This window comes from Schistocerca serialis, chromosome 6 (assembly GCF_023864345.2).
Source record: "Schistocerca serialis cubense isolate TAMUIC-IGC-003099 chromosome 6, iqSchSeri2.2, whole genome shotgun sequence".
Taxonomy (NCBI): Eukaryota; Metazoa; Arthropoda; class Insecta; order Orthoptera; family Acrididae; genus Schistocerca; species Schistocerca serialis.
Window position 1 is genome coordinate 125,187,510 of NC_064643.1, and position 24,480 is coordinate 125,211,989.

The following is a 24,480-nucleotide window of genomic DNA, read 5'->3' on the forward strand; positions in this document are numbered from 1 at the left end:
CGTCATTGTAGGCAATAAGCTCGGTACGTCGTGTACTGTCGGTTGACTACGTAAACAGAAATGCGTATACTATCTATCCTACGAACATTAGGTTTTAATAATACAAAAATAAAGTACATGATACAAGAAAATGCCATTAGACTTTTTTGTCAAGCACACTGAGATGTACCATCTGTATAATTTTGGCGCCTTATACCGTTTACACCCTGTATATATCCTTAAAGAAACACCGAACGAGGTGGCGCAATGGTTCGAACACTGGACTCGCATTCTGGAGGACGATGATTCAAACCCGCGTCCGGCCATCCTGATTTAGGTTTTCTGTGATTTCCCTAAATCACTTCGTCCAAATGCCGGGATGGTTGTTCGAGAGGGCACGGCCGAGTTCCTTCCCTAATCCGATGGGACTGATAACCTCGCTGTTTGGTCCCCTCCCCTCAACCAACCAACCAACCTTAAAACCTTAAAGAAACAACATGTGTTGGGAGTATGTAATTCAGGCTGTTCCAACTCTTGGGCTCGCCCGTAAGTTGGGGAGCGCTCACTTGCCCGCGTCGCACCGCCTGCCTCTTGGCCGTGCGGTGTGGCTGTATGCGCACACGGCTGTGGCGACCATGTGCACACGTGATGGGGCCAGCCGAAGCGTGACATCACGAGGAACTGCGGCTGCACTGCAAATCCTGTCTCGGTCACGGCCACATGTGAAATCGCTCTAATTTAATCTGCATCAAATTAGTCAGCCTTACAAAACTGAAGACCATAACAATGCAACAGCTGGAAAGAGATGAGCCGGATGTGTTGAGTTTATGAACAGAACAAATTAGTAACAGATTTGACAAGCGCACTTCTGTCAGATGACTTCTTGTTTGCGGCATACTCTTCATTATGCGTTCCTGACGCAATGACCTTTCTTGTGAATATTAAGAGGCTAAATGGAATACCACTACCAAGCAAAGAACGGAAATTCGAAAAGTGGAAGGAGTATACAGGTGCTCTGTACAAGGGAGAGGAACGTAAAGGCAATATTATAGAAATGGAAGAGGACGTATATGAAGATCAAATGGGAGATAAGATACTCCGAGAAGCATTTGACAGCACTGATAGCCCTAAGTCGAAACAAGACCATAGGAGCAGACGACATTCCGTCAGAATCACTGATAGCGTTGGTAAAGTCTGCCGGGTTACCAATTACCCACAAGAAGTCTTTAAAGAGGAATGGAAAAAGCCGGTAGAAGCCGACCACGGAGAACATTAGTTTTGATTCCGGAGAAATATAGGAACACGCGAGGCAATACTGACCCTACGACTTCTCTTCGAGGATAGGTTAAAAAAAGGAAAACCTATGTTTATAGCTTTTGTAGACTTAGCCAAAGTTTTTGACAATGTTGACAGGAATACTGTCTTTGAAATTCTGAGGGTAGCAGGCGTAAAAGACAGGGAGCTAAAGGCTATTTATAACTTCTACAGAAACCAGACGTCAGTTGTACGAGTCGAGAGAAGGGAAGCGGTGGTTGAGAAGGCAGTGAGACAGGGTCGTAGCCTAACGCCGATGTTATTCAATCTATACATAAATCTAGCAGTAAAGAAAGCCAAAGAAAAATTTGAGGTAGCAATGAAGTTCGGGGAGGAGAAATGACTTTTGGGGCAGCAAAATTACTGACGATGAGCCAAGTAGAGAGAATATAAAATGTAGACAGGCAGTGACAAGAAAAGCATTTCTGGAGAAGATAAACTTTTCTAACATCGAAGGTGGATATAAATATTAAGTAGTCTTTTCTGAAGATATTTTTCTGGAGTTTAGCGTGTATGGAAGTGAAACGCGGACGATAAACAGTTTAGTCAAGAAGAGAATAGAGGCTTTGGACATGTAGTGCTTTAGAAGAATGCAGAGGATTAGATGAGTAGGTCGCGAAACTAATGAGGAGATATTGAATAGAACTGGACAGACAACAAATTTGTGGCACAACTCGATTAAAAGAATGGATCTGTTGACAGGACACATTCTGAGACATCAAGGGATCACCAATTTACTATTGGAGGGAAGTATGGAGGGGGGGATAAAAATCGTAGAGGGAGACCAAGTGATGAATACAGTAAGCAGATTCAGAAAGATGTAGGTTGCAGTAGTTATTCAGAAATGAAGAGGCTTGCACAGAAAATAATAGCATTGGAAGTTGCATCAAACCAGTCATCGAACAACAATAATTTTGTCATATAGACCTACTTTTTCGTTGGAGTGCGAGCTAATAAAACACACGCTGCAGCTCCTATGAAATTTGGAAAAGTAGTTGTAAGGCACTGAGAAATCGAAGTTTTGAAGAGGAGTCGTGAGACGTGTTTGAAATGCAATGACGGCGATTTTAGCCGTAGCCGAAGTAGAAGAACGACGAGCATCTATAATATTTTGTGGTCAGGAGGCATAAAACCTTGTGGAAAGAATAAGATGATATTTTGTAGGTACTACATAACTGTATTAGCGAAAGAAGAATGTACGAGTACGTAAATGCATTTAAATGTCTGATGAAATGCACTCTGGTCGTAGACTGTAACCTTTTCCGACGAGAATGTGGGACACGCTAACGACATGGTTCGTGAGAATCGGATCGGCGTACTTGTTTGCGAGTTACGACCGCGGGAATGAATGCCAATATCGGATGCGCCTATATCGTTGTTAACTTCCTAACGGTTCTCAAATAACGCAAATTGTACGGACGTTAAATGTCCTGGATCATTAGTAAGGAGGTACATCATAATTCCTGTTCTGTGAAATGATACGAGGTGCATTCAAGTTCTAAGGCCTCCGATTTTTTTTCTCCAGACTGGAAAGAGATAGAAACATGCGCATTGTTTTAAAATAAGGCTGCGTTCATTGTCAATACGTCCCAGAGATGGCAGCAACGTACGGCAGATGGAATTTTACCGCCAGCGGCGAGAATGAGAACTGTTTTAAATACTTAAAATGGCGACGTTTTCCTTACTTGAACAGCGTGCAATCACTCGTTTTCTGAATTTGCATGGTGTGAAACCAATTGAAATTCATCGACACTTGAAGGAGACATGTGGTGATGGAGTTATGGATGTGTCGAAAGCGCGTTCGTGGGTGCGACAGTTTAATGAAGGCAGAACATCGTGTGACAACAAACCGAAACAACCTCGGGCTCGCACAAGCCGGTCTGACGACATGATCGAGAAAGTGGAGAGAATTGTTTTGGGGGATCGCCGAATTACTGTTGAACAGATCGCCTCCCGAGTTGGCATTTCTGTGGGTTCTGTGCACACAATCGTGCATGACGACCTGAAAATGCGAAAAGTGTCATCCAGGTGGGTGCCACGAATGCTGACGGACGACCACATGGTTGCCCGTGTGGCATGTTGCCAAGCAATGTTGACGCGCAACGACAGCATGAATGGGACTTTCTTTTCGTCGGTTGTGCCAATGGATGAGACGTGGATGCCATTTTCCAATCCAGAAACAAAGCGCCAGTCAGCTCAATGGAAGCACACAGATTCACCACCACCAAAAAAATTTCGGGTAACCGCCAGTGCTGAAAAAATGATGGTGTCCATGTTCTGGGACAGCGAGGGCGTAATCCTTACCCATTGCGTTCCAAAGGGCACTACGGTAACAGGTGCATCCTACGAAAATGTTTTGAAGAACAAATTCCTTCCTGCACTGCAACAAAAACGTCCGGGTAGGGCTGCGCGTGTGCTGTTTCACCAAGACAACGCACCCGCACATCGAGCTAACGTTAGGCAACAGTTTCTTCGTGATAACAACTTTGAAGTGATTCCTCATGCTCCCTACTCACCTGACCTGGCTCCTAGTGACTTTTGGCTTTTTCCAACAATGAAAGACACTCTCCGTGGCCGCACATTCACCAGCCGTGCTGCTATTGCCTCAGCGATTTTCCAGTGGTCAAAACAGACTCCTAAAGAAGCCTTCGCCGCTGCCATGGAATCATGGCGTCAGCGTTGTGAAAAATGTGTACGTCTGCAGGGCGATTACGTCGAGAAGTAACCCCAGTTTCATCGATTTCGGGTGAGTAGTTAATTAGAAAAAAAGTCGGAGGCTTTAGAACTTGAATGCACCTCGTATAAAGTATTGCCACAAGATACGTAACCTGTGTGTATTATGAACCAGAGACGAAAAGGCAATACACAGAATCGTACCGCGCGTTTTCTTAGATCTTAAAGAAGTTCATGTCACGAGCCACTATCGCTAATATCCGTTTCATTACATGTTGGGATACGAATGGGATGATTTTGAAGCGGGATTAAGAAGGGGGTGAAAGAATGAAGAGTGCCAGAGGTGTTCGTCTCCTTCACAGCCTCCACTGCTGAATCTTTTGACTTGATTCAGAAACTGACATTACAGATTATACTGCATCCTTCTCCCCCCCCCCCCCCCCAATCCCTCTATTCATATCTCTCTCATTTGAATTACCACATGTTTGGACCCCTAAGGACCGCTTTGCGCTAATGATTTGAGAGCTATGAGGAGAGGGTGGGAAGGGGAAGAGCAGTGTTAAAAATAAAAACTTTTTCTGGTGAAATAACGTAACGCTTGCGCTCAAGGGCGTTATAAAAACGAAGCAAGTAAGATTATGAGTTAACATTCCATCCCATCTTGGGTCAGATGGGAATGCTACGGAAGAAAACCGTCCGTGACCTTTCAGAGGAGCCAACCAGGAATTCAGCTTAAGCTATTTAGGGACATCACGGAAAGCCTAAATCTGGAAGGCTGGATGAGGATTTAAAACAAGATTCTCCTGATTATGAGTTCGGTACGAACTCGTTACTGCTGGGAAGCGTGATCTGATGATGGCTGCAGTGGACAGCTGAAACCGGTCATAATGTGTGATTAACGCGCGCGCGTGTGTGTGCGCGTCCGCGTTTTATTTTTTCTGTCTGGGTATTATTTACTCCAGTCTTCTGTTCATTTCCTCCTTCACCCTCAGTCCATTTCCTCCTCCTCCCGGCGGGGTCAGGGATTTTCTCTGCCTCGTGATGGCTGGGTGTTGTGTAATGTCCTTAGGTTAGTTAGGTTTAAGTAGTTCTAAGTTCTAGGGGACTGATGACCATAGATGTTAAGTCCCATAGTGCTCAGAGCCATTTGAACCTCCTCCTCCCCCACTCTCTGTCCATCTCCTCCTGCCCTTCTCGCTGTCCATCTGCTCCTCCGCCTTCTCTCTGTTAATCTGCTCATCCCCTCTCTCCGCTGCTCCCCATCACACCCCCCCCTCTCTCCATCTGTTCTTCCATTTCTCTCTATCAGTTTCCTCCTTGCCCCCACAGTCCATCTCCTCTTCCCATCTCTAAGTTCATCTCGTCACCTCCTCTAAGTCAATCTGCTTCTCCTCTCTATCTTTCTGTCCATATCCTCCTCCCCACCCTCTCCATCCATCTTCTCCACCCACTCTCTTTGTCCAGCTCCTCCTTCGCCACTGTTCCACCATCCCCTCTTTCCCCATTCTTCCACTGTATCATCCTCTTCCATTTCTCTGTCCATTTTCTCCTGCCCTCTTTCTGTTCACCTCTTCTTACCCACAATCTGTGTCCATCTCAGACTTCCCATTCTGTTTTCATCTCCTTCTCTCCACCTTCTCTCTTCAAGTCATAGCCCCCACCCGAATACCAGGCTGTGGTACTTATCCCCACAGTACTTCTTTCCACACAGTAAGTAACGTGTGTACCAAGTTTCTTGAAATCGATAGAGGGTTAGGAGAAACTTTTTACCCGCCGGTTTGCCAGAGGACGCGCATGTCAGATATATTTAATACACATTTATGTACTCAAATTGCACCTATATCTCTAGCAGATTTCATCCTGCAGTTTCGTTTTCACGCAGCTCAATCTTTATGACTCTTATCTCCTGAACAATGTGTCTTACAAAGATGTAGTTGTGCAGGCACATTTTGTGGTACAAGTGAGTCCTGTCTGCACAATGTGTCGCGACAACAGGCAGTAGTAAAGAAGTAATACACTAAAACGTCAAGCAAGCGATAAACTTCTTTCCTTGTGGCGCGAGAAAACGTTTCGAAAAGGTTTGACATTATGTGTAAAGATGGGATGAATCAAGTGGTCGTGGGCTACACTGCTTTTTCACCCCCACCCCTTTAATAGATGGCTTATTCTCACTCCCATAGTGATTCTTTCCAGACTGTAAGTGATATGTGGACCATATGTGGTTGAAATCGGTTAGTGGCTGAGGAGAAGATATGGAATATACATACGTACATTTGTACATACATGCATACATTTTTATAATATGCATGCATTTATTTTTTGCCATTCCTCTGACTGATTCTTATACACTCAATTATTCATCTATCATGCATCAACTTGCTTCTAAGACAGCAGAATTCCTTTACTTTGCCAACTATGTGGCCCCCAAGTTGCATTACGTTTATCACTGATGTCATTTCTGCAATTCCTCATGACTTTCGTCTTTCTTCGGTTTACTCTCAATTTATATTCTATTCTCATTAGACTGTTCCATTAAACACGTTCTGTAATTCTTCCTCACTTCCATTGAGGATAGTAATTGTATCATTGAATCTTACTATTGATAGTCTTCCGCGCCGAACCTGTAATTTGTATCCGTCGTAGCTTCTTCGACGTACAGATTGAACAGTTAGGGAGAAAGACTTACACTTTTTTTGATCTGATCCCTCTTCTCTTCGTTTTCCATTTTTCTTGTTATCTCTTGGTTTTTGTACTTGTTGCATATCACGTGTCTTCCTTAATAGATTATACCTGCTTTTCGGAGAACTTAAAAAAATTGCTAGTTTTTTCATTGTCTGACAGATTATACTACGATGTTTCGATTTTTCTTAAATTATTTTCAAGCGCAATCTGAAAACTGCGTCTCTAGTCACTTTAGCAATTCTAAACTCTAATTGACCGCCAACCAATTGATCTTCAGTTTTCATTTCCATTCTTCTACATACACTGCTAGAAGAAATTGGTACATCCTTTCAGAGCTCTCCAATTCACTCAAGATTTATTATTTCAACAGTGCATATCGAGTGCATGGTATGATTACACTTATAGATCAATAACACAAGCGGATCATTGGTTTCAGGCATCGATACATGCTGAAATAGCCATGTTAGTACGTGGTGTCGCCTCCCAGGCGGCAATGCGGACGCTACTCTGGCATCCAGTGGATCGTATATATGTCGAATACTGTCCTGGGATGCATCATACCGCCCATGCTCTGTCTTTTCACTTAGTTTTGTAAGAGTTGTTGGTTGATGAGTACCACGACTCATTTCTCATCCCGTCGTATCCCACACATGCTCGATTGGAGACAGTCTGGAGAGCGTGCTGACAAGGGAAATTGCTGTACGTCTTGGAGAGCACGTTGATCTTCACTGCCAGCGTGTGAGCGACCATTATGCTGTTGGAACATCACAATGCAAAACGGCAACGCAAAGGCTCTAACAACATTCTGCACGTACCGAGCGCTGGTAGCGTCTCCTCCAGAGCTAACGAAGGTGAACGAGAGTTGTAGCTTAGAGTACCCCGTACCATACAGCCTGGGGTGGGCCAGTGTGGCTTGGACAAATGCGGTCTACGAGACAGAGCTCACCATATCTACACTGTATGCGAAACGACCATCACTTGCTTGCAGGCAGTATCTGCTCTTATCGCTGAAGACCACGGTGTGACATTACATTTTCCAAAGGTCCTCTGACGGCACCAGTCGAGCCGTGCACTACGATGCTGCGCCGTGATTGGCAGACGGGCTAGAGATGTGCATGTCCGTAGTCCCACTGCTAACAACAAGTTCGCAACAGTCTGGGCTCGCAGGCCCTCTTATCTGTGCTGTGGTCGATTTACATTTTCCCACTGCTGCCCTTACTGCTGATTCTGGCGGGCTTCTGTGTTACGTGGACGCCCAGAACCTTGTCTACGGGTGCGAGAATGTTCACGTGACCGCTGATGCCAGCACCGTTGCACAACTGACGCAGCACGTACAACTTTTATGGCAGGTCTCCCAAAGAACCATCCCGACACTTGGAAGGCCTCGATTTGACCCCTTTCAAAGTCTCTCAGTTGGCTGTAGGAAGCACGAGAGCGTCTCAGTGGCATGGTTGCCCGCTTGCTTCATATTTTTTCGCCACGCTGAGCCTCCTGGCTGTGAGCATTCCCTATTAGAGGATAGACACAGACGCCGCTCTGTGCCAGTACGCTATCTGTTTGCAGACGACGTTGAAACTATTATCAGTACATCTGCTATCCCCTAGGTGGCATATGCCGTCACCGGATCAAAATCGACGTCGTTTTCAGGTGTACTAATTTTTTTCGGCAGTATATTATTGTTGTCAGTAACTTGGATGCATGAATTGTTAAACTGGCAGTACGATAATTCTCGCAATTATCATTCTTTGAAGGTCATGTGGATGATATTCTTCTGAAAGTCCGTTGGTACATTTGGTTCAAGTCTCATACATTCTACACGCTAACGTGAATAATCGTTTGGTTGCCACTTCCATGAATGATTTTATAAATTCCGAAGGAATGATATCTATGCTTTCTACCTTGTTTAATCGCAAGTCTTCCAAAACCCTGGTCCTAATACAGGATACCCCATGTCTTCCTAACACCCATTTCTTATTCTGTCGCGTCAGCAGACAGTTATACCCCCTCATAGGGGCTTCAGTGTACTCTTTCCGCTTCTCCAATCTCTCCTCCACCGCTAACACTGGAACTCCTTTTTACCCTTAGTAATGACACTCCTGATTTTAATTCCAGTGAAAGTAATTCTCACTTTTATATATTCTGCATCTGTTCTTCCGACGACCATTTTCTTTTCGATATCTTCATATTTTTCCTACAGTCAATCCGCTTTAGCTTGCCCGCTCTTCCTGTTGATTTCATTCGTAAGTCACATATATAACTCTGTTCCGTAGCCTCTATCCGTTCCCCTATTTTTTCGATCAATTTAAGTATTTCTTCTGTTACCAAAAGTGCCTATAGCTATCTAAATTTTGTGATTGTCCTTTAGCAACATCCATTCCTTTTCAACCGAATTCGTATAGCGGTATTAACTATCGCATCCTCAGAGAACCTCAAATGCACGCCATCATTGCTTGTTGTTGTTGTGGTCTTCAGTCCTGAGACTGGTTTGATGCAGCTCTCCATGCTACTCTATCCTGTGCAGGCTTCTTCATCTTCCAGTACCTGCTGCAACCTACATCCTTCTGAATCTGTTTAGTGTACTCATCCCTCGGTCTACCTCTACGATTTTTACCCTCCAATACTAATTAGGTGATCCCTTGATGCCTCAGAACGTGCCCTACCAACCGATCCCTTCCTCTAGTCAAGTTGTGCCACAAACTCGTCTTCTCTCCTATTCTATTCAATACCTCCTCATTAGTTACGTGATCTACCCATCTAATCTTTAGCATCCTTCTGTAGCACCACATTTTGAAAGCTTCTATTCTCTTCTTGTCCAGACTATGTATCGTCCATGTTTCACTTCCATACATGGCTACACTCCATACAAATACTTTCAGAAACGACTTCCTGACACATCTATACTCGATGTTAACAAATTTCTCTTCTTCAGAAATGCTTTCCTTGCCATTGCCAGTCTACATTTTATATCCCCTCTACTTCGACCATCATCAGTTATTTTGCTCCCCAAATAGCGAAACTCCTTTACTACTTTAAGTGTCTCATTTCCTAATCTAATTCCCTCAGCATCACCCGACTTAATTTGACTACATTCCATTATTCTCGTTTTGCTTTTGTTGATGTTCATCTCATATCCTCCTTTCAAGACACGGTCCATTCCGTTCAGCTGCTCTTCCAGGTCCTTTGCTGTCTCTGGCAGAATTACAATGTCATCGGCGAACCTCAAAGTTTTTATTTCTTCTCCATTGATGTTAATTCCAACTCCGAATTTTTCTTTTGTTTCCTTTACTGCTTGGTCAATATACACATTGAATAACATTGGGGATAGGCTACAGCCCTGTCTCACGCACTTCCCAACCACTGCTTTCTTTCGTGCCCCTCGACTCTTATAACTGCCATCTCGTTTCTGTACAAATTGTAAGTAGCCTTTCGCCCCCTGTATTTTACCCCTGCCACCTTCATAATTTGAAAGAGAGTATTCCAGTCAACGTTTTCAAAAGCTTTCTCTGAGTCTACAAATGCTAGAAACGTAGGTTTGCCTTTCCTCAATCTTTCTTCTAAGATAAGTCGTAGGGTGAGTATTGCCTCACGTGTTCCAGCATTTCTACGGAATCCAAACTGATCATCCCCGAGGTCGGCTTCTACCAGTTTTTCCATTCGTCTGTAAAGAATTCGCGTTAGTACTTTGTAGCTGTGACTTATTAAACTGATAGTTCGGTAATTTTCACATCTGTCAACACCCGCTTTCTTTGGGATTGGAATTATTATATTCTTCTTGAAGTCTGAGGGTATTTCGCCTGTCTCATACATCTTGCTCACCAGATGGTAGAGTTTTATTAGGCCTGGCTCTCCCAAGGCTGTCAGTAGCTCTAATGGAATGTTGTCTGCTCCCAGGGCCTTGTTTCGACTTAGGTCTTTCAGTGCTCTGTCAAACTCTTCACGCAGTACCATATATCCTATTTCATCTTCATCTACATTCTCTTCTATTTCTATAATATTGTCCTCAAGAACATTGCCCTTGTAAAGACCCTCTATATACTCCTTCCACCGTTCTGCTTTTTCTTCTTTGCTTAGAACTGGGTTTCCATCTGAGCTCTTCATATTCATACATGTGACTCTCTTTTCTCCAAAGGTCTCTTTCATTTTCCTGTAGGCAGTATCTATCTTACCCGCAGTGAGATCAGCCTCTAAATCCTTGCATTTGTCCTCTAGCCATCCCTGCTTAGCCATTTTGCACTTCTGTCGATCTCATTTTTGAGTCGTTTGTATTCCTTTTTGCCTGCTTCATTTACTGCATTTTTATATTTTCTCCTTTCATCAATTAAATTCAATATCTCTTCTGTTACCCGATGATTTCTAATAGCCCACGTCTTTTTACCTACTTGATCCTCTGCTATCTTCACTATTTCGTCTCTCAAAGTTACCCATTCTTCTTCTACTGTATTTCTGTCCCCCATTCTTGTCAATCGTCCCCTAATGCTTTCCCTGAAGCTCTCTACAACCTCTGGTACTTTCAGTTTATCCAGGTCTCATCTCTTGAAATGCCCACCTTTTTGCTGTTTCTTCAGTTTTAATCTACAGTTCGTAACTAATAGATTGTGGTCAGAGTCCACATCTGCCCCTGGAAATGTCTTAAAATTTAAAACCTGGTTCCTAAATCTCTGTCTTACCATTATATTATCTATCTGATACCTTCTAGTATCTCCAGGCTTCTTCCATGTATAAAACCTTCTTAGCTATGATTAAGTTATTGTCTTGTGCAAAATTCTACCGGGCGGCTTCCTCTTTCATTTCTCCCCTCCAATCCATATTCACCTACTACGTCTCCTTCTCTGTCTTTTCCTACTATCGAATTCCAGTCACCCATGACTATTAAATTTTCGTCTCCCTTCACTGCCTGAATAATTTCTTTTATCTCATCATACATTTCATCAATATCTTCTTCATCTGCGGAGCTAGTTGGCATATAAACTTGTTCTACTGTGGTAGGCGTGGTCTTCGTATGTATCTTGGCCACAATAATGCGTTCACTATGCTGTTTGTAGTAGCTTACCCGCATTCCTATTTTTTTATTCATTATTAAACCTACTCCTGCATTACCCCTATTTGATTTCGTATTTATAACCCTGTATTCACCTGACCAAAACTCTTATTCCTCCTGCCACCGAACTTCGCTAATTTCCACTATATCTAACTTAAACCTATCCATTTCCCTTTTTAAATTTTCTTACCTACCTGCCCGATTAAGGGATCTGACATTCCACGCTCCTATGCGCAGAACGCCAATTTTCTTTCTCCTGATAACAACGTCCTCCTGATTAGTTCCCGCCCGGAGATCCGAATGGGGGACTATTTTACCTCCGGAATATTTTACCCAAGAGGACGCCATCATCATTTAACCATACAGTAAAGCTGCATGCCCTCGGGAAAAATTACGGATGTAGTTTCCCCTTGCTTTCAGCCGTTCGCAGTACCAGCACAGAAATGCTGTTTTGGTTACTGTTACAAGGCCAGATCAGTCAATTACCCAGACTGTTGCCCTTGCAACTACTGAAAAGGCTGCTGCCCCTCTTCAGGAACCACACGTTTGTCTGGCCTCTCAACAGATACCCCTCCGTTGTGGTTGCATCTACGGTACGGCTATCTGTATCGCTGAGGCACGCAAGCCTCCCCACGAACGGCAAGGTCCATGGCTCATGGCCGGGGGACATCATTGCTTAGCACTTCTTTATACCACTTCTTTACACGTTCGGTTTATTTGATGATTCTCTTTAACCTTCAGCTTACTCATTATCGTCAGTAAATTGTTATGGGAGTCTATATCTGCTTACGTGTAAGCCTTACAATCCAATATCTGATTTCACAATATGTGTGTCACAGTGATGTCATCCTGCTGATATCTTCACATATCTCCAGATCTTGCACCGGTATACCCTGTCTTGTGATTCTTGTACAATGTATTTGCTATCACTAGCTGGCATTTATCACATAAGCAAGAAGTCTTTTTCCTCTCTGGGTCCTACTGCGGAACCCATAACGTGGTCTTCTTATCCTTCCCGTAATATTCCAGTGACCAATGACTATTAGATTTTCATCTCCCTTTATGTACTGAGTTACCTGTTCAATACACTCATATACTCAGTTTATTTCTTCATCTTCTGCTTGTGGCGTCTTTATGCATACCTCAACTATTATTGTTTTGTCCTTTTTTTGTCTGAAAATTTGGGTGACGTCACTGAGGAAAAATTTGAATGATTTCATCACGACATTAAAAGTATTGGAAACACCTGAACAGGGCCGCTGTGATATCAACTAAGACAGACTAAAATTTTAGTCCAACTGTGGCCAGTGATGATCCGAGGTTCAAGCTCGACAGCTTTGCAAATTACAAGAAAGAGTACTTGCGAATGGAGTTGCCAACCTGAAACTAGTAACAAAGAAATAAAATTTTAATAGTGAAATAGAAACAGTAAAGAGTAACAACAATTGGGAGAGTAGCAAGGAGGATTTAGAACAGGACGATCCTGTGTGGGATCAATTTTAAATATGAAATTCACAATAAGATATAGAAGAATGAGATCTAAAAGCATTTATGTAACTTCCGTAGACTTCAGAAAAGCAAATGATTCAATTGACAGGAAAACATTATTCAACATCATAAAAGAGTTTGGAGCTGACAACGTATCAGTGGCAATCATGAAAGGCACACTAACAACTAAAAATGCAAAATTAAATTTTTAGGCGAAACCTCCACGACTTTCGTGATCAAAACTAGCGTATGTTGTTCAATTGTGTCCTAAGAAAGATAATCAGGAAATGAAGGAAAACAACAGAAGAAGAAGGAATTATAAGAATCACAATTGGGAGAAAAGGAGATAATCTAAATTCTGATTGTCTGGATTTTACAGATGATCTTGCCATCTTTGCTGCATGTGTAGTAGATGCAACAATGCAGATAAATCTCCTACAAGCGACAGCTTCAAAAGTGGGCCTACATATATCTTCTGAAAAAACGGACTACATGACATATGTGAATGAGGCACCGAAATATATGGAAACTGGTTATGGTGGAATAAAAACGGCTACAAAAATGTAAATATCTTAGTGTAATAATACAGTAAAACGCGTTAGACAAAGAAGCTAACCTAGCAAGCGCAAGGAAAATGGAGTTGGCTTTCCGACTAACAGAAACCTGTGTAACAAGAAATGTGTTGCGGCGTAACATCAAGCGCCGGCACATCGGCCCGAAACGATACAGCAGAGAAGGCTGTGAGACGACGTCAGCCAATAGAACGCCGACTAGGATGACACCACGACAGGAGCGGCACCTATAAGAAGAGAATATAAGCGCCACTCCAGAACATTCTGTAACTTATGTGTCTTCTCCTGTTTTTTCTGCTTGTATATTCTATGGCTGAAGAGCAGCGTAGTGTGCTGCTGACAGCCTGCCTGTTGTACAGGGTTTAAAATAACAATAAAGTAAAAAAAAAAAAGCCACTCCAGATAGCCTCGGCTGCACTAGAAGACGAGCTGTCATCCTAACTCTTTAGTCGTGACTTATGATCTATATTAATCGCTTGCATGGACATTGTATATATCGAAGGTAATCGATTACTTGCATGTGGCCAATTGCTTGCGACCCATCATTGTAAAAAGGCAAAGTTAAGTATTGTCAATTCAGTTTACTGTAATAAACTCCATTAATAATATTTGCCTGAATGTTGTCTAGCTATCCGCGAAAACAGTTTCTTGGGCACCCTATGTTAGACGAATGGGCAGGATCCCGCAAAATCTATATCCATAGTTGCAAAACTTCGACACTGCGATACTGTCATTAAACCGGAATGCCTTTATGCACCAGGAGGCCTTTCGTTAAATACAACCAAACAGTCAGGTGAAACAGAAAAGAAGGAAAGGAAAATGACCAGGAAAATCTTGGGACCAAAATGTGAGAATGGGAAATGAAAGTTATGAAGTAACAAAGAAGTTTATGAAACAATAGAGCTAATATTAGACACTACGAGGAAGAGATAAGTTGCATTCTATGGACACCTAAAAAATTTAGATGAAGGCAAAATAACAAAAATAATTTTCAACTTCTTTGATAGAAACCCCACAACATGAATGGCGTGGATAAAAGAAGTTAAAGCACACCTTAGGGAAATGGAAATAATGCAGGAAGTAATAGGAGAAAGGCCCAGAGCAAAAGTAAAAGTTTTCAAGGGCTTCCAGGAGAAAACAAAGGAAAGCACAGGTGCAATATAGACAGAAGAAAGAAGAGAAAAACATAGTGAAAGAATGAAAAATTAGTGGAAAGAAAGAAAGGAGAAAAGAAAGAATACGGAAGTTACTTGAGGTGGTCTTTAGTGGGGCAAACCCATTAAAAATAAAGAGTAACAGTGTAACTTCTATTTCCAAAACAAATATTTTATCGTTATGCAAAAAGAGACAGCCAGAGTTGCAACTAAAATGGAGATTTATTTAGTCGGTGATCGGTTTCGCGCTATACCCATTCTCAAACCAACCAGTGTTTGCCAAGTAAAATTTCCGGTCACCGACGAAATAAAGGTACATTCTAGTTGCAACTACGGCTGTCTCTTTTTGCATCACAATCTAAAATGATTTTCTGACCCACATTTGCCAGCACGCTGGAGTTTGGAAAATATTTTATCAGCTACGGACCCGAAAATAGGATTCTCCTTCGAAAATTGTCATGAAATATGAAGACGTACTTTTTGTATTCGTAATTGAAATATTGTGTACAGGATTATTAATAAGTACAGTACAGGATTATTAATAAGTACCTCTGGGGCTTCAGAAAACGGCTGCACGAAAACTACAAGAAATACAGAAAATAGACACATATCAGTGGATAGCGTATCTCTCCAAATTTAGATTCGTAAAATGTGCCGTAGCGTAATTGCTTTGGAGATATGCATGTCGGAACATGTAGACATATCACCTGCTACATACTGGTGCATCGAATTAGTTCGCGTCGGCAAACAGGCAACCAAAAGAACGAATCTGCAACGTGAGCTGGTGTGACGGATTTTTGCTCAAACCGTGTTAGTGACAACAGTGAATTGCACACACATATAGACTTTGTTGCCTCACAAACGGTGCCCAGTTGAGAACCTGTAATGTGAGTTACGAACTTGGAGAGGTGCTCTACGCACAGTTATATATCTATTTTCTGTATGTCTCATAGTGTTCGCGCAGTTGTCTTCTGAAATTCCAGAAGTACTTACGAATAATTCTGTATATCTTATAAAAAATGAAGTTCTCTACTCCTTTCTGTATTGGCCCCGTACATTATGTGCGCATGGAAGCCGTGGTGCATCGCGCTTGCAGGTCAGCTGGTGCCTCAGGACGTGGCGGGCATCAGGGAGCTGCGAGCAGACTCTGCGCGCCTGGTGCTGCTGGTGGAGAAGGACGCCGTCTTCCAGAAGCTGCTGGACCAGGGCGTGCAGCAGACGCTGGGCCCCTGCATCCTCCTCACGGTCAGTAGCCGCTCGCCACATGACTGTATCGGCTGTAACTTACTGTACGTCGTGACTGTCAACAGAGTAAGGAGAGGTCAGAGACCGCGGACCTCCCATTTTGAAGAGTTTCGGCGTGCTAGTCGGGGGTCACTCGAAAGTGACTCGTGTGAAAGGGATTAAGTCAAGGCGCTTCCGTTTTTGAAAAAATCGAGTCCAAAGCTCTAAACGCAGTATATAACTTGTTTTCTTTAAGGAAATGTCTTTAAGTAAATCAGTCGGTCTGGCAAAAAGTACTTTGTTAACAGTGTTGGGTATTGCTTCAAAATTTTTTCCCTTGTATTATTGCTTTTTTTCTACATAAGTGTCCTACTATTTTGAGTTTTTGATAGGATCTATTGCTTTCTCTGAGGGCCTTCAAGTTTAGAGATGGTTTTCCTCTGTAGGGTGATCTGCAAAACTAGAATGTATACAATCACTTCTTATATATATATATATATATATATATATATATATATATATATATATATATATATATATATATATATGAGGTGCTCTAATACCTAGTTAAAATTCCTGCCTGTTTCCTTATGGGCCAGTTTTTCCAAAACTACTCCGTATACAGATAAATAAGTCATTATCCCAGTCTGTTTAAATTTTTAACGCTGCTTGGAAGTATGCAACCAATTAAATCTAATACCAGTGAGTGCAGATAAGAGTAGTAGTCTTTTCTTTAACTGTGTGGGGTGGTGAGTTCTTCTTGTGTTTTTCTGCAACTTGAGAGGGCCAGACGTTTATGAAAACAGACTAGAGCACCGAGGAATGGCGCGGCAGGTGGATAACAGAAATGTTTTTGCTGAAAGGCAGGAGTCACCCAGCTACAGGCTGACGACAGACGCTATTTTTTTCGAAAATATATGTAAAATCAAGGAGATCTCCGAGGGGCGGCCGTCCAAAAGGGAGTGCAGAGGATGTTGTAAACTTTTAGAAAGTGAGATGCTTAAAGAATGCTCTTTAGAGAAGATAAAATCTGTGACGGCAGGAAAAAAAAGCATGACGCACTTGCCGTGGGAGACAGCCACTGGGGGCGGAAGGAGATCACAAGTGTAGATGTTTAAATTTTGTAAGGAAGTCCATGATTGACTCCTAAGAGACGATCAAAAAGTTTCCATTCGAAGGCACTACGGTCCAGAATAGGCTGCCATTCATGCAAAATTGCCCTGAGCATTGGAGCAATCACCCCAAGATGCATCAGGTTGAAGGTACCGGTTTGGTAAAACACCACGTCCTGCTGTGTGAAGAAATCCGGAACTGCCTGCTTCACATTCTTGTCCAGCAAGAATTGACGACCCATCATGGTCTCTTTTAAGATACCAAAGGCGTGATAATCGCATGGAGAAATATCAGGACTAAAGGGCAGCTGCTCGAGTGTCTTCAGTTGGTGTAACTTCCCAGTTATGACATGCGATATGGGGACATGCGTTATCGTGAAGCAACAGTGCCCCTTATAGCAGTTTTCCTGGACGTTTCGCCTTCATTGTACACATTCCTCGTTCACCGATGGATGTCTACCGGTATTTGTCCTTTAGCAGCCAAGAACAGAATAACAGCACATTGGTCCTGTGTGGGCGATTTGGTAATAACATCGCCATAGTTCCCTTTTCCCCATTTCCCACATACTTGTCGGAAAGACACAAATGCCACACTAATCTCTTGCCCACGTGTCGGTGCTTATGTTCACACATGGGAGTCAGGGTATGTTACGTGTACATCCTCGTCTTTTATACGAGTATTTTGGTAGCAGTGATGAGAACTAGTGAGTGTTAGCGTGCAGCAGTTTTGATCGGTAGAAATGTGAAAAACACACTTTTTGTATCATCTTTCTTCTGCCCCCCTCTATGAGAGAAATGAGCAGTATTGGTTAACCACGTCAGTTTCTTTAGGAAAAGGGAGATTGTTATAAACTTTTCATTGGTCAAAACTAAGAATGTGTAATGCGACTGGAACCTCGATTCCGGCGCTGGCAGAACCAGCTAGATTTTGTGGAGGAGTGGTGAAAGACACTTCGTCTCGGGACTTGTTGGAGTAAACACTGTATTAGAGCACGAAACAGCCCACTTCTACGATGCAGGGTGTCAGGGTAAAACAGAGATGTTTTCACTGTAGAGCTGATCACAGTTGCCGGGGCTGAACTGAGCATTATCAGCAGCTACTACTGTAGTCATTCTCTGCACCTGAGTATTAGCAGACAGGAAAGCACGAGCCGTTGCGTACGTCTTGATGAGGAGACTGGAAAGTTAGTTTCAAGTCAAAGTTTCGTTTCTGTGAACTAAGCCATAGCCAGCTAGGTGCACTGATTATGCACTTAGACGAGAGAATTGGTGCTTCTTGTACTTTTTTTGCATCTTTTCTGTAGGCTATCAACTTATTCAGCAATCATTGGAGATTTTCATGGATACCAGTTTCGTATCATTCTATCTCAAGCTCACCCACCTGTGCCATGGCCTTTCGTACATGTCTTGTTCTCGTTTATAATTGTTTGTATTGCTCATTCTGCGGCTGGAATCATTTCAATGTATCTGATAATAAATCGGATTGTTATAGTGGTTTCATTTAGTAGCTTTTGGACAGCCTAATAACTATTTCTATGTGAATCGTGGTACCGACATTTCATGTTCAATTGGGCCACCCCTGGTTAATTCAGATAGTCAGTTAGTCATCCGTTGCTCGACTTTGCTTTTTCATTCCACATGATTCAGTGTAAAGGTCACTGGAGTCCGGTGGTGTGCTGAATGCTGAACTGACACCACACAGTTTGTCCTAGGTGAAAAGCTTGGCATGAAGTACAACGTAACTGATAGAGACCAGTTTTTTTAATTTCTCTGTGGAGGTGTTGTTAGTGCTAAAATGTTTTGTGCCTGTTGTTTGAGCGTAAAGGTATTCGCAGTCCTGGTTTCTTCACTATGTAACACGTACTTTGTAAACTTTTTTTTACTGTGTGTTAGTAAGTGCCATATAACATTCGTCTTAGGACGGTCTTGTTTCCGGGAAAAAGAATGTATTTATAAAGTCACATCCATTCATCAGATTTTACCTATATGTGTTAACACAGGCAAATCACTGTTTTATCCGAAACGACGGAATGTGAAAAACTGCGTAGCTCTCAGCTACAATAGTATAGGTTTGAGTTTAATTAATTGAAAAGAAAAACCCAGCTCTCATAACATAGATTTAATAATATAATTTCTTGTTCTTAGAAATAGCAGAGTCTGATCACAATAATTTCACTGAGGTTCAACGTTCTTATGAATTTATGGTCTCTGGACGGTGACGGCGGTATTGGTAGCAAATGAGTCAAGCAAGTTAACAGATGTAAAGCTGAAAAACCAGCACAGAAAAATAAATAAAGATAAAATATAACATTAATTACCCTAGGCTGATAGCGTTACGTCGAACCCAGCGTGATGAGATACTACCGCGCGTTGTTGTGATTTGTAGTTTATCCATGGCTTGTACTGTCCTCATTTCCATTTCTGTTTTGTTTTTTAGTTCCTTTATTTTTGTGTGTTGTACCCGTTACGTCTGGCTGTCTTGTGAGGTTCTGTTAAGTCTTTGTAGCATATAGCTAAAAGCTGAATGTTTGTGTGCCATAGGCGGCTGGGCCGGTTTTTAATTGTTGTAAAAGTAGTTGTGGGTGTCCTGCATTCCGGTATATTCCAAAATTAGGTTTAATGTTGATTTTCTGTCCTGTGGTGTCCATGAAATTCAGTTTCATATCTGCTTCTGCCACAATAGAGTATTTAGCTATAGGTTCGACTGTGTTATTTCCTGTTGTTCTACTTAAGGTCAAATTTAGAACAACTGCATTACTAGAGTCATATGGACGAAAGGTCACGTTACTTCAAAACATTTTCTCCCGTATCATAGAAGTCTGCAAGATTTAGCAATGCACTGTTGTAGCTGTTATTACTGTTAATATTTGCAGCATTTTCCTCGCTTGCAACAACAGTTATCATATGCACTACTGGCCATTAAAATTGCTACACCACGAAGATGACGTGCTACAGACGCGAAATTTAACCGACAGGATGAATATGCTGTGATATTGAAATGATTAGCTTTTCAGAGCATTCACACAAGGTTGGCGCCGGTGGCGACACCCACAACGTGCTGACGTGAGGAAAGTTTCCAACCGTTTTCTCATACACAAACAGCAGTTTACTGGCGTTGCCTGGTGAAACGTCGTTGTGATGCCTCGTGTAAGGACGGGAAATGCGTACCATCACGTTCCCGACTTTGATAAAGGTAGAATTGTAGCCTACCGCGATTGCGGTTTATCGTATCGCGACATTGCTGCTCGTGTTGGTCCAGATCCAATGACTGTTAACAGAATATGGAATCGGTGGATTCAGGAGGGTTATACGGAACGCCGTGCTGGATCCCAACGGCCTCGTGTCACTAACAGTCGAGATGACAGGCATCTTATCCGCATCAACAACCATCTGCACGAACAGTTCGACGACGTTTGCAGCAGCATGGACTATCAGCTCGTAGACCATGGCTGCGGTTACCCTTGACGCTGCATCACAGACAGGCGTGCCTGCCATGGTGTACTCAACGACTAACCTGGGTGCACGAATGGCAAAACGTAATTTTTTTCGGATGAATACAGGTACTGTTTACAGCATAACGATGGTCGCATCCGTGTTTGGCGACATGTCGGTGAACGCACATTGAAAACGTGTATTCGTCATCGCCATACTGGCGTATCACCCGGCGTGACGGTATGGGGTGCCACTGGTTACACGTCTCGGTCACCTCTTGTTCGCATTGACGGCACTTCGAACACTGGACGTTACATTTCAGATGTGTTACGACCCATGGCTCTATTCTTCATTCGATCTCTGCGAAACCCTACATTTCAACAGGATAATGCACGACCGCATGTTGCAGGTCCTGTACGGGCCTTTCTGGATACAGAAAATGTTAGACTGCTGCCCTGGCCAGCACATTCTCCAGATATCTCACCAATTGAAAACGTCTGGTCAATGGTGGCCGAGCAACTGGCTCGTCACAATACGCCAGTCACTACTCTTGATGAACTGTGGTATCGTGTTGAAGCTGTATGGGCAGCTGTGCCTGCACACGCCATCCAAGCTCTGTTTGACTCAATGCCCAGGCGTATCAAGGCCGTTATTACGGCCAAAGATGGTTGTTCTGGGTACTGATTTCTCAGGATCTATGCACCCAAACTGCGCGAAAATGTAATCATATGTCAGTTCTAGTATAATATATCTGACCAATGAATACCCGTTTATCATCTGCATTTCTTCATGGTGTAGCGATTTTAATAGCCAGTAGTGTAGATAAGAAAATAATTCGTCTTTTGCAACTGAATGCCTTATTTGTGTGCACCAAACTTGTTTCGCTTATTCATGTTGGATATCATTAGTAATATAAAGCAAATTGTTTAACTACAGATAATTTTGTGGGACATTTGTAATGATTCTAGGCTCATCATTTACGTTATCTAACTACTTACAAATACACTGTTGTGTTTGCTACACTTACATTCATTTTTATTTCCTCTTCACGTATCCATGTGTTATTCTGTATGTATAGAATGCCCATAGTACAGGTTTGCACTTGATAGATCACATTTAAACATTGTAATGCAAGTAACCTACATCGTAATGCACGTAACCTATCCTGTTGTGCACTGCGAATGGTCTAGCTTCCTTTTTTTTACTGCTGGCTGAGAGATCATGGGAGCTCTGGAGGGTAAGAGTAGAGTGAGACGGAGAGAGGGAGGGAGGAAGAGACGGAGAGAGGGAGGGAGAGACGGAGAGAGGGTGGGAGGGAGGGAGGGAGGATGATGAGACACACACACACACACACACACACACAGAGAGAGAGAGAGAGAGAGAGAGAGAGAGCGAGAGATAGAGAGGGAGAGAGAGAGAGAGCTTTGTTTTATGCTAAGTTACGAATTAATGAGAATATTGTCCTTCTGGTATAAATTTTTTGTCAATTAGCATATATTTTATTTATGGCCTTCTGTAAGAAATATTCACCCTGTTGTTGCAATAAAACGATTTCTTATCTATATGGTAAAGCATAAGACTCTTGTAGATATCTGCATTATTGTGATAATCACATGTGTCCATTTCCTGTCCCGAAGGGCAAGGGCTTCCCCGACGTGAACGCTCGCCTGTTTCTGCGCCGACTGTGGGACTCCCTGAGGCTCCCCGTGCTGGCACTCGTGGATGCCGACCCGTACGGCATCGAGATCATGTGCGTCTACCGCTTCGGCTCTCTGGTAAGTCGCACATCGAGATTATCTGCGTCTACTGCGTTTACTCACTGCTAGATCTCGTATCGAAGTCAAGTGCGTCTACCTCTTCGGCTGTCTCGTAAGTCTCATATCAAGGTTATGTATGTCTACTGCATTGACTCGCAGGTGGGTCTCGTATGGAAATTATGTGTGGCAACTCCTTCGGCTGTCTGATAAGATTCACATTGAGATTACGTCTGTCTAGTGTACGGACTCTCTGGTAGGCCTCATATCGATATCATGTGTGTCTGTTATGTGATTATGTGTGTCTACTGCATTGTCTCTCTGATAGGTCTCATATCGAAATCTTGTGCATCTACTTCTTTGTATCTCTAATGATTAGCGTCCTACCGAAATCATGTGGGTTTACTGTTTTGGCTCTTCGGCAAGTCTCGAGTGAAGATCACGTGCGTGTACTGCTTCCATTCTCACATCGAGCTGATGTGCATCTACAGCTTGGCTCTGTAATAAGTCGCAGATGAGTGCACCACCAGAGATTTCCACTTAGTAGCTGCCTCGCGCGTTTTATATAGCACACGGTTGGTATCCATATGTACTGGCACCGCATTTTATGCACGCTTCATCAAATTATTAATTCACAGCGCAACTATAAGCTTCTTTAAAATTGTTGTCATAATTCTAGTAATTGTGCACGAAACTTTACTTCATATTCCTACTTTCAGATAACTAGGGGCTGGTCCTTCAAAACCTTGCTGAAGTTATATCGCGTCTTCTTTTCGATGTAACATTTTGTACCTATGTTGGAGTATCAGCTGAATCTCTGGAGGTTAATAAATGTAATTTTTCGTTACTTGAATAAAACTTGCCGATATTTTGAATTTATTCATTGGCTGAGTCGTACAATTTCATCCTATTATGGGCTATATAGCCCAGATGACATACGACCGCCAAACACAACATTAACCCGTACTGTAATTGACAGTTTATTGATACTTGCTACAACACTGAACTGAAGTTATGTTCTTTCGACATAGGACAAGTACGACCGAACGACTGTAACGGAGCTGCTACCCCTAGTACGTGAACACGTGAATTAATTACACCAGCCTGTACCCAGTCACAATAGTAGAAGTGTAAAAGGTAGAACAAACCAGGAATTTGAAAACGTAACAAATCATTATCGTATTTAAATGGCTACTTCGCAATTACGGTACTTACGGCGTAGCGAATCTTTAGTCTCAGTATTATTTCTTATTCCATCATAAAACAAACGTTATCATGCAAAGCGTGTAACTAACGAGTATCAGTAATCTGAAAGTGTGTAACTAACGAGTATCAATAAACCGTTAATTAAAGTGTTAATGCTGTATTCGGCGGATGTATGCTTTGTAGATTTGCACCATCTATAACAGTTTTATTGAGGATGAAATTGCAGTACGCAATAAGCAAATATCAAAATATCGGCGAGATCATTTCAAGAAACAAACAATTGCATTTACATAGCCGTAGTGGCTTAATAACAAAATTCGATGACGCTGAGAAAAACGGAGATTGTTGCACTCTCAGTTCAAAAAGAACATAGAAATTTCGACAGACGAAAGGTGTCGTCGGAGGTGAGGGTATCATCTGGAGTGCCCCAGGGAAGTGTGGTAGGTCCGCTGTTGTTTTCTATCTACATAAATGATCTTTTGGATAGGGTGGATAGCAATGTGCGGCTGTTTGCTGATGATGCTGTGGTGTACGGGAAGGTGTCGTCGTTGAGTGACTGTAGGAGGATACAAGATGACTTGGACAGGATTTGTGATTGGTGTAAAGAATGGCAGCCAACTCTAAATATAGATAAATGTAAATTAATGCAGATGAATAGGAAAAAGAATCCTATAATGTTTGAATACTCCATTAGTAGTGTAGCGCTTGATACAGTCACGTCGATTAAATATTTGGGCGTAACATTGCAGAGCGATATGAAGTGGGACATGCATGTAATGGCAGTTGTAGGGAAGGCGGATAGTCGCCTTCGGTTCATTGGTAGAATTTTGGGAAGATGTGGTTCATATGTAA

At 42.5% G+C, this 24,480-nt stretch overlaps 1 protein-coding gene across 1 annotated transcript in view; it reads left to right on the plus strand.

Moving 5' to 3' along the window:
- LOC126484682 (meiotic recombination protein SPO11) overlaps positions 1-24,480 on the plus strand; it is a 255,803-nt gene that overhangs the window by 161,992 nt on the left and 69,331 nt on the right. Inside the window, exons 6-7 of the mRNA XM_050108276.1 lie at positions 15,997-16,145; positions 22,306-22,443. Of these exons, the coding sequence (XP_049964233.1) occupies positions 15,997-16,145; positions 22,306-22,443 (287 nt within the window). The remainder of the gene's footprint in view (positions 1-15,996; positions 16,146-22,305; positions 22,444-24,480) is intronic.